Consider the following 16,415-nt stretch of genomic DNA (forward strand, 5'->3'; position numbering starts at 1 on the left):
TGTCACATCTCACTTACTTGGCTTCACTCTCACCTGGGTTCCATCCCCAAAGATGAATCCAGTCCCTGCTCCTCCATAATTTACACAGTGGTTGACAGAGTGACAGAAACCCTCACCCTGCATCCACACCATCTCCTCACTGATCTACCCAGTGGTCTCTGTGCTAAGTGCAGGATAGAAGGCAGAACAATTATGGCCTCTGCAAGATGACCTCTTGGATCCACAAAAGCCTTTCTAGGATATGCTGATAAATAGGAACATGTTAGTTCTCTGCCCATATATATTTTCTATTATCTCAGATAGATCAGAGTGATTCTTCCCTCACTCATCCACGTGTAAATCAGGAATAATTTCACTGGAGTCAATGGGACTGGTTCTCTTTCCATTCATCGCAATGCAAATCGGGAGTACATCCATTGGAATCAATGGTTTCAGAGTAGCAGCCGTGTTAGTCTGTATCCGCAAAAATAAAAGGAATACTTGTGGCACCTTAGAGACTAACAAATTTATCTGAGCATAAGCTTTGGTGAAAGCTTATGCTCAAATAAATTTGTTAGCTTCTAAGTGTCACAAGTTCTCCTTTTCTTTTTATTGGAATCAATGTCACTCCCATTTGTATAACCTCATGTAACTTAGATTAACATCAGGTCCAGCTACTCACAGAGAATAGAAATTCAGCTCACCTGGGGTAATTAGAAGTTTAGTTCCACTGCCAAATACGAGTTTCCCCCTTGCCCCAGAATCAACACTGTGACACAGACCTCTACAAAATAGTGTGTCTAAGTCAAGACCCATGGGTCTTCAAGGGACAGCAATCTAGGACAGTGAGATAGGGGGCCCCAACACCGAGGACATAGACCAAAGAAAGACCTGGGGGTTGTGTTATAGGCCAGGGGATTGGATTGTTAAACCTCGGGTGAAACTCTGGACCATTGAAGTCAATGCAAGTTTTGGCCACTGGCTTCAGTGGAGCTGAAATTGTAACCCTGGGTAATATATTGCTGGGAATAGAACTTTCCCATCTCAGACTGATAGTGAGTGAAGAGATGCTGTTCGGAGACTTATAAATACACAAGTGATAAAGAAACTAGTGGGTTGTCACTGAAGTGGAGAGTAGAGAAGACCTATAGAATCCGCAGTGGTTCTCTGGAGAGTCTCGTCTCTGGATACCTTGAGAGATGGCAACTCAAGAGATATCCACTTATTTTCCTATTTATATCAGCATTTAGCATTTGTTGCATGATCACTCCAATGCCAAATATATAGACACTTCCCCCTGTTAAATTTAAACATTGCATGCAACTTTCCTGGTTTAACAAGAACCCTCATCCCATTCCAAAACATGACTTTGAAGCTACTGGCATGCAAAAAGCAATTATTACTGCAGCAAAAACATGCCTAGATATCAACTTCTTTCTTTCTTTCTTTCTTTCTTTCTTTCTTCTTTCTTTCTTTTCTTCTTTCTTTCTTTCTTTCTTTCTTTCTTCTTTCTTTCTTTCTTCTTTCTTTCTTTCTTTCTTTCTTTCCATTGCAATACCTGTATCAATCCTTCCATTCAGAGTATCTATCTCTATCTATCCTCATAAATTAAAGTGCTTCTGTCTCTGAATGCTGTAAGATAAATATTCCAGGCATATTTGATATTGATACACCAGTAACGTACTTATAAATTTTCTCTCTCTTTCTGTGCCCATCACCACAATATCAGAGTACCCACTCAAGAATCACAAAACGTTATATTTTCTTATAGTTCCCCTCATCGTTATTTATGTCTATATGAACGAGGACTGGGGTAATAGAGACGAAGGTCGTTCATTACCCAAAGCCCATTGACACACCTAACTTCCTTAGACTCCACTGAAAATACCATCTTAGTGTTGGTTAAATAATATTTGTGGATAAATTATCTGATTAATTTCCCCATAAAATTTCAGTTAAGACCCTTACAAAGAAATGTTTCTATCATCTCTAGAGATGACTGAATAATATTCAGATACATTCTTGCAATATTTACTCATCAATTAGTGAATCATTTTTCACTATTTTTTTCCATAATTCAATCACCTCTTGAAATCCCTCGATGTTGTTTATCTTGCAATGGGTTACATACTCACTGGGTTTGACTGATAATTTTGTTCCTTTGCCGAAGATGAATTTATCTCCTGCCCATAGTTCACACTGTGCTATGCATTGTATCAAAAACACACCTAAGCTCACAGAACCTGTTCCTCAACTTCCATTCATTAGCACTTATTTCAAAACAATGGATTGGGTGTTTCCATGATCACACCTTCAATTAGAGAAGCAAGGATATAATCACAAAGATCTCAACCATTCTCTTCAAGGAATCCTCCTCACATGACTTAGCAGCAGTAATAAAATTAATGCCAACCATGGGGAAGAATTTCAAAAGCACAGAGGGAAGCTAGGTGATGAACTCCCATTGATTTTTTTTCCAGTGGGATTTAGGTTCCTAAATGTCCATTTGTGTATTTGCTGATCTCCCCCTATAATGATTAAATAACAATTTTATAGTAATTCCAGAGAGATTTTCAAAGAACCCTCTGAGATGTCCATTGGAATATTGGCTATACTATTTATCAGATTGGCAAATCTAGTTTGTTAGATTTCATCTTTAAAATCTAACTGGCATGTTGGTATATTCAAAACCATTTGACCCACATTCAAGTTTGCCACCCTAAGGGTGTTGAGTGCCAAAATCCCATTGAAATTCGACCAGAGTTGGGTGCCCGACTCCCTCAGGCTCCTTTGAAATTGTCAAGGCACTATACAACCATTAATTAATGAACCCTCCACACCCCGCCAGTCAGGCTGGAAAGCATTGCTATTGCCAGGGTGCGGATGGAGATACCTTGAACAGTTAGTACGTGGCAGGCTGGAGTACAGTAGATTTACACCCTGGCTTGCTGTGCACTAACTTGCCATGTAGACATGCCCTGGGTGTTATTCTGGCCTCAGTTACACTGGTGCAAGCCTACTGTATTACTGTTTATATGACAGTGGAACATAAAGGTCCTAACTGAGATCAGGGCTGCATAGTGCAGGTCACTGCCCAGGCACCGAGGTGATGAAAGAGTCCCCTGCCCTGAAGAGTTTAGTCTAACTATAAACAAGACACACAAAAGTGGGAGTAATGTCCCCATTTACAGAGGAGGAATTGAAGCACGAGAGATTATGGCTAGGCTATTCCAAAGAATTTAAGGGAGTTGAGTTTCAAAGGGGTTTGCTTGCCCAATGGGAGACAAGCATATAATTCCCCTAGGCTCTTTGGAAAACTCCTTGCCTAAGGGATTTATTGCAAGGTCTCACATGTAGTCAAGCCAGGAATTGAACCCAGACCATCTGAGTCCCAGTCCAGCACCTGAAACTCAATGTCTTCCTCCTTCTCTGTCCTTTTCTCTTTCAGTGCTTATGTCATGCCCATCACCGTGGTATCTGAGCACTACAACTGTGGCCAGTGGATATTAGAATAAGGCTCACAGAGAATGGGAATTCAGCTCACCTGGAGTAACGAGAAGTTTGGTCCTGCTTCCAAATACCAGCTTCCCCTGTGGTGCCAGTATTTACACTGTGGTACAAAGCCCTACAAAATGGTGTGTCTGTGCTGTCACATGGGTGGTTGAGGGTTAAGAATCTAGAGAGAGCTGTGAAATGGTACCCAAGGGTGGTGGTTGGACCTCCAGGTACTATACAACAGGGAACAGGGAACATGAGCCTAATGAGAACTTTGTGGGCAACTTAGTTTAAGAAGCCTCATCCCATCTGTGGACGTCTCTTGGCTATAATCTAACTGGATAATGTTTAACAACCCCAAAGCACAGATCTCCCCAGAGCAATCAATCTAGCTATCTAGATTCTTCCATTTGGTCCCATCACAAATTAGTGGTGACAGACGGAGAGATAGACAGACGTACTTCTAGTTCTCTTCACTGACATGTTCACTATAACACATTAAACTTGTTTATTATTACCTGGCCATTCAAATTGCCCATCTCTTCCATGTAAAACCAGTCACTCCTTGAATAATTAAAAGGAATCAACCACATGCATCTTACTTGGTTTAATAAAAGCCTCGTCCCACTCCCGAAGGTGAATTTGAAGCCATCATTGTTCAGAGTGTTATCACCACAACAAAACCTTCCCCAGACCGTCTTATATACACCTATTCCACTCTGCTTATTCCAATCCTTTCACTTCTTGGATAAAATACACATCATTTATTCATCCAAATGTTTTCCTGTGCCCCCCTTAGTCCTAGTTATATTAACCCCCTTTTGGACCAAGTCAAGCAGTTACTCTTCCTACCTGTCGATTTAGCATAATCTTCCCTCTTACTAGTAGTCCTCTCGTAACACCTAGCACCTCCATCCAAGGTCAGTGCCACATTCTTATCACTCCTCATTCCTATTGCTGTGGACTGGGGCACAGCGGTCATTGATCAGGGCCCCGTTGCATTGGGGAGCTACACAAAGCCCATGTGGAGAGACAGATCCCTGCCCCAGAGAGCTTGCAGTCTAAAATAGGAAGGGCGGTATGGGAAACAGAGGCAAAATTATGCCTCCAAGGTCCAGAGCAGAGAGAGGAACAGATGCTGAGTGTCTGAATAGGACACTGCTCCCCAATCTGCTAGACCACACTAGCACATTTAATATCTCACTTACTTGGGTTCACTCTTAATCTGGTCCCATCTCCAAAAGTGAGTTTGGCCCCAGCGCCTACATTATTCACACAGTGGTTGATGCTGTGACAGAAACATCATTCCTCCACTTCCTCTGATCCCTTTACCAATGTATGCATCTTCCTGCAGGCTAGGGTCAGGATTTAATGTAGTGAAGCCACAAATGACCTCTACAGATACAGAAAGCATCCTGGAACATGCTAATAACCAGACTGATGTTCTGTTTATCTCTGTGTTTATGTTATCCTGGATGGATGGGGGTAATTCCTCCTCATCCACCACAGTATAATTCAGGAGTAACTTTAAACCAGTCTATCCATCTATCATCTCCTTATATCGATCCCTCAGATATTAGAGTGATGGACAGCTGTGTGAGAACTAGAAGGAGGAAGGGATATTCATATCGCAATAAGCAAACAGCATGGACATCTTCGCTACACCAAATCAGGCTCATTTATTAGCACGCTGCCATTCTAATTCACCTGTCCCATCAATTACAAAACAGCCATGAAGGATTCAAAGGGAGAACATGCAATGCCTCTTACTTGGTTTAACAAGAAGCCTGGTCCCCACTCCCAAACTCACTTCTGTTGGGTGGAGAGGCATGATTTCGAGCTTTCACAGAGCCCTTCTTCAGGTCTGGGGTTGAGTTAGTTCCCCAGACCTGAAGAAGTGGGTCTAGTAAAAGATATTAGCTCACCCACCTTGTCTCCCTGTGTATGTTATGGTCAATCTATCCCTCTAACCTATGGAAGACTCTTTTCCCTCTGTACTTACTGGGCTCCACTGATATTCTTGTTCCACTCCCGAAGATGAGCCTGTTTCCTGCAGTATTCACACAATGCTACACGTCCCATCAAAATCCCTTCTAGCTACACAAATAGATCCCTCTGCTCACCCTGCAAGCTCTCTTCTTGATATTTCTTCCAACCCCATGACAAGTCTTGGTTTTAACTATTTTCCTTGAGTTTCTTCTCTTATTGTTGTGATTAGCATTTAGGGCTGGATTTTCAAAGTTGTTTGGGTGCCTAAAGGTGCAAATTGGTGCCTAATGATATTTTCAGAAGTGCCATAGTAGGTGAGGTGGCTGACTCCCATGGACTTTAATACTTAGGCATTTTTGAAATTCCCTTAGGCACTGAGTGCACCTTTAGGGCTTGAATACCTTTGTAATCTGGCCCTTGGGCCCTGGACAATAACCTACACCATAGATATCATATGAAGAAATAAGTTTGACTCGGTCATCTAGGAAAGAGGTATAAATCTCTCTCTCTCTCTCTCTTTCTCTCTCTCTCAGGACAGTTAAAAATACAGAAATCCTCAGCTGATGGGAGGAAGACTTTCCTTTCCCAACCAAAGTTCATACTTACTGGGGATCACTGAGAGTTGTGTTCCTTTTTCAAACAGGACCTTATATCCTGTATCATACACACAGTGAAATATACCACAACAGATTCTGCACTTCACCTTTAGCCTTCTCAGCATCTCCATGCTAAAGGTGTAGAGAGAGATGGAAGGGAAATGATTTCCCCAACCTGTGAGAATTTTTGAGATTATCCCATCCTGCCTGGACAAAACTCAGATTTTTATTGTTATTCTTTTTAGAGCAAGAGAGAGACAGCTAGACATTCCAGAAATAGCCAATAGCCTGAGTTTAGGGCACTTTATACAATGTGGAAAACCCAGGTTTGAGCCCCTTTTATTCCTCATTAAGAGGATCTAGAACCTGGGTCACCTGCATGCCAGATGAGTGTTGTAATTACCTGGCTATTATGGGATGGGTCTCTCTGATGTTTTGACCAGAAATTCCATCCTGCACCTGAGAAACTTTTTCAATGAATAAACCTTTTCCAACCAAAAAAACCCCAAACATTTTGTCAAAAATTTCCCAACCAGCCATGATAAAAGAGATGACACAAGGGAAGGTAGATAGACTGACATAGTTACTTACTAGGTCCACATTTAAAATGGTTCCTGACCCCAAATATCACTTGTTTGCATCAAACACACAGTGATCTGCGTCCCAACAAAACTAGCCTCTCCCTTCTCCAGTCCTGAGCTTTTTACTGATGGTGAAATAATTAACCTGATTGCTCCTGGTTTGCTACTTGCTTCATTCTCATTTCTTTGCGAGTTTAGGAAATAAAATAGATTGTAAATTAGATTAAATTTAATTGTGTTATATGTTTATCAGGAAATACTAGAGTTGTCAGAAGAATTGTTTTCTTTGTGGAAGCAAGTCTCAGCTTCCCAACTTGGAAAATCCTAATTCTACAAGATAAGAACATGGGACTTTCTATCTAGTTTGTTACCCTGTCTCTGCTAGTCGTTCAATACCGGCTGTTCCAGAGGAAAGTGAAAGTGACCCTGCACTGGACAGTCATGGGAGAACCCAGAGTTTGGCTTATACCCTGGTTTAGATCCCTTCCAAACTGATAAGATTTACTCTTTGCTAATGTAATTCTCCATCATTATCCATATAACTGTCCTGCTCAATGAAATCTATGCCAAGAGTTCAAACTGGTTAACTGTCCATTTTATGGGGAGAAATTATTTCTTTTTAACAATTTTACACTTACACTATCAGTCCTAAAAGGGCAGGGGTAATTTCACACACAAATCAATCTTTGAATCATGATTTGAGGCTGTCAGTAACTCAGCCAGAGGTTAAGGGTGTATTACAGGAGTGGGTGGGAGAGGTTCTTTAGCCTACAATGTGCAGGAGCTCAGACTAGATGATCATGATTGTCCCTTCTAACCTTAAAGTCTATGAGTCTAAGTACCCACCTAGCCCTGTGTGAGCCAGATCCTCAGTATTTATTAAGGGCAGTATTGCCCCATTTGGTCCATGGAACTTAGTCATTTAGGGCAGCTGAAAGTCACTGGATGGTTACCAGGGAATACAAAATGCCACAAAAATGGATGCACTGCTATTGGAAATTTGGTCTTTGAAATCAGGTTTGCTAAACACCATTCACGGTCACTAAATGTCACTAAAATTTTGTCATTGATCATTATTAGTAAAGGAAATCCTTAATTCATTCATGCTACTCACTGGTTTCACCGTTAAAATGGTCCAATTGCCAAATATCAGCTTGTCCCTATTAGTACTCACACAGTGATCTATGGCCTAGCAAAAACCAACAGAGCTTTGTCCTCCCTGAGAGAGAGATTTTGCTCTTTCATGGATATTATTTATCAGTCACCCCTGGAACGTAAAGCGGAGAGTTGACCTCTATGTTGCATTTGACTGGTTAGAAGACTGAGCTGTCTATAGCTCTCCTTCTATCACGCAGGGAGAATTTTTAATGGCTCTAGTGACTGAATAGGTAGTACTCAGGGTAACATTTTCAAAAAGGCCTAAGTGACTTAGGGTCAACCACATGTTGGTGAGTCTCAGAGCCTGGATCTACTGAGCCAGGCTTGCACTATGGGATGAAAAGGAGCAGTGTAGACATTTGGGCTCAGAGCTGGAGGCCAGGCTGTGAGGAGATGCCTCCACTCACCAGGCTCAAGCCCAAGCCAAAACACTGCATAGCACAAGTCTGACTCAGGTGACCCTGGCTCTGAAACTTGCCACTGTGGGTCTTTTTTTGCAGTGTAGACTACCCTTAGTAGGCTAAATTCCATTTCAAATAAGACTTAGCTCCAGATTTTTAAAGGCATTTCGACTCCGTAGTGGGATTGTCAAAAGCATCTGGGTTCATAAAACTGACTGATTTCAATGGGAGTTAGGTGCTTCTGAAAATGCAACTGGGCTCCTATCTGCAGCTTTAGGTGCCGAACCACCTTTGAAAATCTGGCCCTCAATATCTTCAATGCCTTTGAAATTTTCACCCTTAAATTTATTTCTTTTCTTCACCACCTCTACAATAATGAAAAAAAACAGTTTCTTTGTTTACCTTCCCAACAGACTGTGATACTCACAGGGAATCAACGAGAGCACCATCCCCTTTCCAAAGAACAACCTGTTTGCATCATACACACTGTGAGACTATCCCATATAAATACATCTCTTACTTCCCAGCTGCAAGCAAGGGAATTCCAACTGCCTATTATCATGTGTACATACATCTATCCATCTATCCCAATACACACCCATCCAGCTAGTTCTTGTCACCATATATATGAGCATGAACTCTGGGGAATGAACAGAAAGTTATTTTACTAGCTGAACATTTCAGGCCGATATTTCAAGGGACCTTAAGGAGTTGTGTGCCCAGCTTTATGGAATTTGAAAGGGATTTGGGCATGTAGCTCTCTTATGCTGCTTTGAAATTCCGTGTCCCAATTTCAACACACATAAGTAAGTCAACTTAGGGTAGCAACAACTGGAGTGAAAATATATTTCAGATCAATCAAAACCGACCAAATATACAAGTTTTAAAGAATCCCCAAAGAACCCTTGGCACCTATTGTGTTATAAAAGCAGAATGGCTGGTTTTAACACCAATACTCCCTGGGGTTCACAGTTAACCTGGTTCCTTTCCCAAAGGTTAGCTTTCCAGCTGTCCCGCTATACACACAGTGCTTTGAGCTTCATCAGAAACCCACTAGACCCAAGAGTGCTGATTCAGGTCTTCCTCCAGTTCAAACTCTTATCACAAATGATGTTACTCTGGATTTAGGCCCAGTATTTTAAGAAACTTTGTGAAACAGAGATAGATGGATGGACACAGACTGGAAAATAGGTACATACTTGGTTGAATGGATAACTTTGTCCCCACCCCAAACTGGAGTTTTCTTGCATCGCTACTCACCCAGTGCTACGAAGCCTAACAATAATACCAGCTGCTGCTGCTACTTGTTTGTCATATGGACCTCTGGCCCACTCAATGCTCATTCCCCACACTAAGAACTGGAAGCTCCATTGATTCAGGCTGGGGTTTCAGTACTCAAATCCCACTGAAATTTAATGAGACCTAGGGGTCAAACTCCCTTAGATGATTTGAAGAAGCCCAGCCATGTATAGATGCCAAACACTTCTACAAAGATCTTTTCCTTGGGACTGGGTTTTAATTATGGTATCTCTTAAACTGCTTCTTGGTCATTTCTGAATTGAAAGAGAGAGATACCTACTTGGAGTTACAGTAACTGTAGTTCCACCTCCAAAGATCATCTTCCCCCAGCCAGAACCATCATACACACAATACTCATTCCCTTTGCAAGAACTCCTTTGCCCTTCCTCTCCTGATGTCATTCATTAACATAGGAGAGATTCTCAAAGGGACAAGAGGTCAGTTGGGCGTCCTAGTCCTCTTGATAATCAAGGCAATTTGGGTGCTTTTGCTCCCACTCTATTTGTGCTCATAAGCATTTCTTGCACCTTCCTCTTACGTATCTGGACTTGATAACCTAGGAGGTCCCTTCCAGTCCTACGTCTCATGTTCCTATGATCCTGGCCATTACTAAAAATAGGAGATTGTGCTGTGTGGACCACCGGTCTGACCCAGTCTGGTAAATCCTATATCATTATTAGAGCTGGTCATGAATTTTTCAACTAACTGTTTTTTTTGTTTAAAAAATGCCAATTCATTGAAACCAAAACTGTTCAAAAAACTGGATTGGTTTTGATGAATTTCCTGGTTTGAAAAAAAAAACGTTGAGGAAAAAGTTATAAAATTATCTGAACATTTTGTTTTGACATTTTCAAAATGAATAATTCCCGTTTTCCAGGTCAAACTGAAATTAATTTATTCAGCGCATGAGACTTTAAAAAAAGAGGGGTGTGAAGGTCAAAGCTGAAATGAAATGTTTTGAAAGTACTGAAACAAATATTTAAGTGAGCTAAACCAGGAAAAAAATCCATTTTTTGGTTTATGAATACTTTTGAGATTTTGACTTTTCATCCTGATTTGAAAAGGAGAAAAAAATTAAACTCTTCAAAATATTCATGGAATGGGAATACTATTTCCTACATTATCGGTAAGTAATTATCACTGAAACACATTTTATCACACATCTTTCCCAGATTAGAAACAAGACATAATTTTTTAACAGTGAGAGTAATTAACCATTGGAAGAGTTTACCAACAGCTGTGGTGGATTCTCCAGCACTGACAATTTTTAAATCAGGATTGGATGGTTTTCTAAAAAGAACTGCTGTAGGAATTATTTTGGGGAAGATTTATGGCCCGTGTTATCCAGGAGGGCAGACTAGATGATCACAATGGTCCCTTCTGGCTTTGGAATCTATGAATCCATGACTTCTGCAAACAGAAATTAATTAAGTTGATCAATAATCACTGGTAACATGTTATGAAAAAATATTTCAAATCTGGTAATGGTGCCTTAACATTCCTGCTTTTAAACAAAGAATCTCCCAATGTATTTATATGAAATCCAATATGGGCGTCGCAATTATATTAATTATATGTGGAAAGTGCTTGGATACCACCGGGATGGACAGTAGGATAAAACCATGATAGAGAGAAAGAGAATGTGGAAGGAAAGTATACAGAGAAAAAGTCACATACTTGGTTGAACTGATAACTTCGTCCCCAGCCCAAACTGGAGTTTTCTCGCATTGTTATCACACAGTATTACGTAGCTTAACAATAATAGTAGTGATGGCTATTTGTAGTAAGGGGTTCCATGGACTGAGGCTGGGTTTTTCAGTGGCATTTATGGAACCCAGATCCCAGAGAAATTCAAAGACAGCTGTGTATCTAACTCCTTAGACTACTATAAAAATCCCAGCAATCTACAGGTGACAAACATTTTCATATAGATCTTTCCCTTCTTTTTGGGTAGAGTTGGTCAATTATGTTTCATCCACTCATTCTTCCCTTTGCTGACAAATGGCTTAATGGCCAAAATGAATTTTGGATGAAATTTTCCGTTTGTCTGACAAAAAAAACCCCAGAAACTGTTTTTGTTTGGTTGGTTTTTTTGTATAAACTTTTGAGTTTTCAGTAAAACAGTTCAATTTTTGGTTTTCAAAAGCTTTAAAATTTTACAGAAATCTGAAAATAATTTTTGACTCATGGATTTTGGTTTTATGGGGGTTTTGTTTTGTATCTGGGGAGAGAGAAATTTAGAAAAAATGAACATTTTTCATAATTTCCTGTGAAAAATACTTGACACTCTTTGACCATCTCTACACTGAGCTTAGATTACTCCAACTCATCAATCATGTCTTGGTCATTTCTGAATTAAATTGATGAGTCACCTACTTGGAGTTACAGTCAACACTCATCAACTTCCAAAGGTTGGCTTCCCCCATCCAAAACTTCCATCCACACAATACACATCCCCTTTACAAGAACCCTTTTGGGCTCTTTCTCTCTCCTGCTCCCTTCCCTCCTCTTGATGGGTTGGGTGCCCAAGGAAGAGGAAGGCTGGTCCAATGATTAACGTGCTCATGTGATATTTGAGAGACCTGGTTTTGATTTCCCACTCTATTACAGATTTCTTATGTGACATTAGTGGGACCTAGGCCCTGAATCCCATTGAAATATACCTGCTTTTCTCATATTTATTTCATCCCATTTCTCTTGAATGTACTCCCTTGTTGCACACAATTTTTTTCAGATGACAAAGAGATAAAGATTTTTGTTGAGGATGGGATTTTCAAATGGCCGTAAGAGATTTAGGCACCCTAAATCAATGAGGGATGGCGCAATAGCTACTGCTTTGGGTTGTTTTGCAGTGTCCTAGCAGTCAGTGATATCTTGTGACAATGAGTTCCAGAGGATTATCAATACATTAAGACACTGAGAGTTTCAAAGCAAAGACCACATAGTGTCCTGGGTACCCAATTCTTGATAAAATGAATGGGAGTTAGACAGTAGAATACATTAAGCAGCTTCAAAAAAAAAATCCCACCTCATACATATATCTAACTCACCATTAAATTATTAGTAGTAGCAAATATACTTACTTGGCAATACAGTCAGTCTAGTTCCTGATCCAAAGTCATATTTATAGCCTTGATTATCACAGTATCATAGCTCTTTACTTAAACCTGTAGGGTTGGATCTTCAGCTGGTGAAATTTTCACAGTTTTCTTGACTTCAATGGAAGTCCCCTGATTTACACCAGATGGAGATCTGAGCCAATTGGCTTCAATAGAGCTATGGATAATTTACACCCACTAGGGAATCTGATTCCATAACTTTAAATTGAATTCTACTTAATCTCTGAGGGTTGGACTTCAAATGGAGACAAGCCACCTACTTGGCTGGATGAAGACTTTGGTTCCCGCTCCAAAGATCAGTTTATCAACACTTGACCTGGTAGTCACACAATGCTTAGGGCCTTTACTGAAACCTTCCACACTGATCACTTCTTCTGCCCATGACTCCCTCTCTCCTGTTTCATTTATCACCCTTCTTTTCCATACAGTGCTCTAGGTCTCAACAAAAGGGATCAAATCAGGGCTTAAATTCAGCCAGAGCTGTTTGGAGAACAGTGCCAGTAAATATTGTTAACCCCCTTGAGTTTTCATAGCATGTTGGTGGAGGAGCATGCGGGGGAGCTCCAGGAAATATTCTATGAGGATATAAGCCCTGGATCAAGTGATAAAAGTTTCATGTGATTCCTTCACCTTATTTTTCCCTATATCTGTGGGGGAAAAAAAAGAATTTATGCAGCTTTGAAAACAGTGCACTTTTACAGTGTCCAGTCTCAGGAGTCCCTTATTAAAATGATTTAATATTACTTCCACAAACTCCTCCCTGGATCTTAGCACAGCTGACTAGCTTTCATGCCAAGATATTTTTTCAACATTTGCAAAATTTGACTTTAAACACAAATGTAACTGCTGCTTTGACTCTTGAGGAGACAATGGTTTGTCCAGGTTTTCATATTGTCTGCATCACCATAGTCTCTGAGCACCTCCACCGAACTAATAACTCATCTTCCAGTCTTTTCACCTTTCCCTTCTGGTTTGTTTTAAAGCAGAAGTTCATTCCTTGCATAATTCCTTGCTCTTATGTCTGACAGGAAAAGATACATGGATTCAAAACATGTCCATAGATTCAAAGGATGAGATTTTCAAAGCTACCTGAGGGATCTGACCACCAGGAGGGTTTGAAAATCACATCCCTTGATTTCAAGGTCAGAAGGGACCATTATGGTAAGCTACTCTGACATCCTGAATAACACAGGCTGGAGACTTTCACCCAACCATTCCTATAACTTCTGGTGTTTTTTTAAAAAAGACATCCAGTCATGATTTAAAAACTCCACGCAATGGAGAATCCACCACAGCCTTGGGAAGCTGCTCCCTTAATGAAGCACCTTCACTGTTAAAGAGCTGCATCTTATTTCCACTTCAAAGTTTTTCTAACTTCAGCATCCAGCCCCTGCATCTTGTTACAACTTTGTCTGCTGTAAGGAAGAGCCCACATAGGAAAGGGTAGAAAAAGATCCAGCTGCTGGGAGTCAAAGTTAGACAAATTCAGCCAAGAAACAAGTCAAAAAGACACTCAAAATATGAGTGCTAGGCTGTGAACTTCTCACTCATGCTAGTGACCAATTACTATACATGAAAATAACTCATCAACGTGAATAAAGGCTCTGCTCTATGGCCTTTACTGAGTATAGATATATTTTGCCAAAATGATCAACTGTCTTTCTTTCCCTTGCCACTACTCAGTCTAAAGAAGGAAAAAACTTACTTGGTTTAACAATGACCATGGTCCCAGCTCCAAAGATTAATTTGTTATTAGTCCCATAATCCCACAGTGTTTGCCACCTTTACAATAAGTTCTACAGAGCTTCCTGAAGGGTGGGCACTTACAAATGGGTTCCTTGAGCTATTCCTGGCCAAGTTATTCCATAATTGTCCACCTTGAGGTTCCCTCAGCCATTCTCTGAAGCATTTGGTAATGATTGGAGACAGAAACCTGGGATGAGGGGATTCTTGATCTGACCCTTCTGTTCCTATTTTTCCTTACAACGTCAGTAAACATTCACCTAAAGTCCTAAAAGAATGAAAAATGTAGTAAAGAGACTTAATAGAGTTGAACAGTCAGATACGATCATCACAGGCACAGTATAAAAGAGAGAGAAAGAAACAGAGAGAAAGATTTTCTAGAGGGAAGGATAGCGAGACATACAGAGAGAGAGAGAAGAATATAGAGAAAGAAATATAGAAAGACAGAACAGAAAGAAAAAATGATTCTCTGAAGGGAAGGATGGATATCTAGATAGATTCCAAGACCAGAAGGGGACCACTGTGATCATTTAGTCTGACCTGCTGGGTAACACAGACCAGAGAACTGCCCCACAATAATTCCTAAAGCAGAAGTTGAATGGCCTGTGTTACACAGGAGGTCAGACTCAATGATCACAACGGTCCCTTCTAGTCTTGGAATCTACAAGTCTATTTATCTATCCTTCCTTTCTGGAAATCTTTTGTTCACTCTGTATTTCTTTCCCTCTCTTCTGGAGGGAAGAATGGATGGGTACATAGATAGAAGGATAGATTCATGGGCAGATGGATTTGTGACCCTAGAAACAGGACTAAGCTTTGAAGACCAAAATGGATTTTAAGACAAAGAAATTACATACAAAGGAAGGCAACTTACTCTGTCTGACAGACAGCTTCGTGCCAGAGCCAAAGTTGAGCTTGAAACTCCCCGAATCAGTATTCACACAGCATTTCCAGCCATTACAAAAACCCTGCAAAGTTCTTGGCCCCTTTCCCCAGACATGGGCAAGAGACATGATAGCAAATCCCAAAGCTCTGACTAGAATCCTTTTGTCTAGGAATTGCAAGAACAGGATTGAGGGACACTGGCAGAGCTGAGAGAGGGGAAAATCCCAGGTCTAGGATAGCAGAAAGCTGTGGGTTGGGATTGAGGAGCATCCGCAGAACTGGAAGGGGAGCCCAAGGCTTGGATAGCAAAGGGTTATGGGCCAGAAATGAGGGGCATCAGAAAAACTTTGTGTGGGAGAAATTCAGTTCTGTCCAGCCCTGAGTAATTCTCCAGCTCTCACAATGTATTAAAAATAGACATCCTCAGAAACTCAGAAATTCAACTAAAACCATGAGTACGGCACTTACTGGGTGCAACAAGGAGCCTTGTCCCACTCCCAAAAGTGAATTTACCAGCGCCAATATTCACACAGTGTTTCCCACTGCAACAAAAACCCTGACAGCATTGACTAGGAACTAACTTCCCTGGGCCAGAATTGGGGAGGAAGGTGCTGCCCCTCCCACCTCAGGCAACGTTTCCAATTATATTAGACATGGATACCAAATGGGATATTGAAAGGAACCTAAAGGAAGAGAGCCCCCCTGGGCTCCTTTGAAAAGCCAGTCATATATGTAGATAAATAAATAGCTCTGCAGTGTGTGAAGTAGAGTGATCCAGGTGCTAGCCAAAGCATTTGGGAAATCCAGATTTAAATCCCTCCTCTGCCATGGACAATTCCTGTCCCTTTGGGCACATCACGTGTACTCTCTGTGCCTCAGTCTCCCATCAGTGAAATGGGGACATTATTTCCCTACCTCACAATGGTATTGTGTGGCTACATACACTAAATTCATAGACTCCAAGGCCAGAAGGGACCACTGTGATCATCTAGTCTGCCCCGCCTGTATAACACAGGGCAAGAGACTGCCTCCAAATAATTCTTAGAGTGGCTCTTTTAGCAAACCATCCAATCTTGATGGAGACACTTGGTAAATTGTTCCAGCGGTTAACTGCTCTCACCGTTTAAAATTGACGCCTTATTTCCAATTTGATTATGTCTGGCTTCAACT

General features: G+C 40.9%; 1 gene segment (V, D, J or C); it reads right to left on the reverse strand.

Annotated features, from left to right (window-relative positions):
* Positions 1 to 14,356, reverse strand: part of LOC119842055 — a 35,962-nt gene extending 21,606 nt beyond the window's left edge. Inside the window, 1 exon segment of the C gene segment in view lies at positions 14,323 to 14,356. Coding sequence covers positions 14,323 to 14,341 — 19 coding nt within the window.
* Between the last annotated feature and the right edge of the window lie 2,059 nt (positions 14,357 to 16,415).

The sequence above is a fragment of the Dermochelys coriacea genome, chromosome 13 (genome assembly GCF_009764565.3).
Source record: "Dermochelys coriacea isolate rDerCor1 chromosome 13, rDerCor1.pri.v4, whole genome shotgun sequence".
Lineage (NCBI taxonomy): Eukaryota > Metazoa > Chordata > Testudines > Dermochelyidae > Dermochelys > Dermochelys coriacea.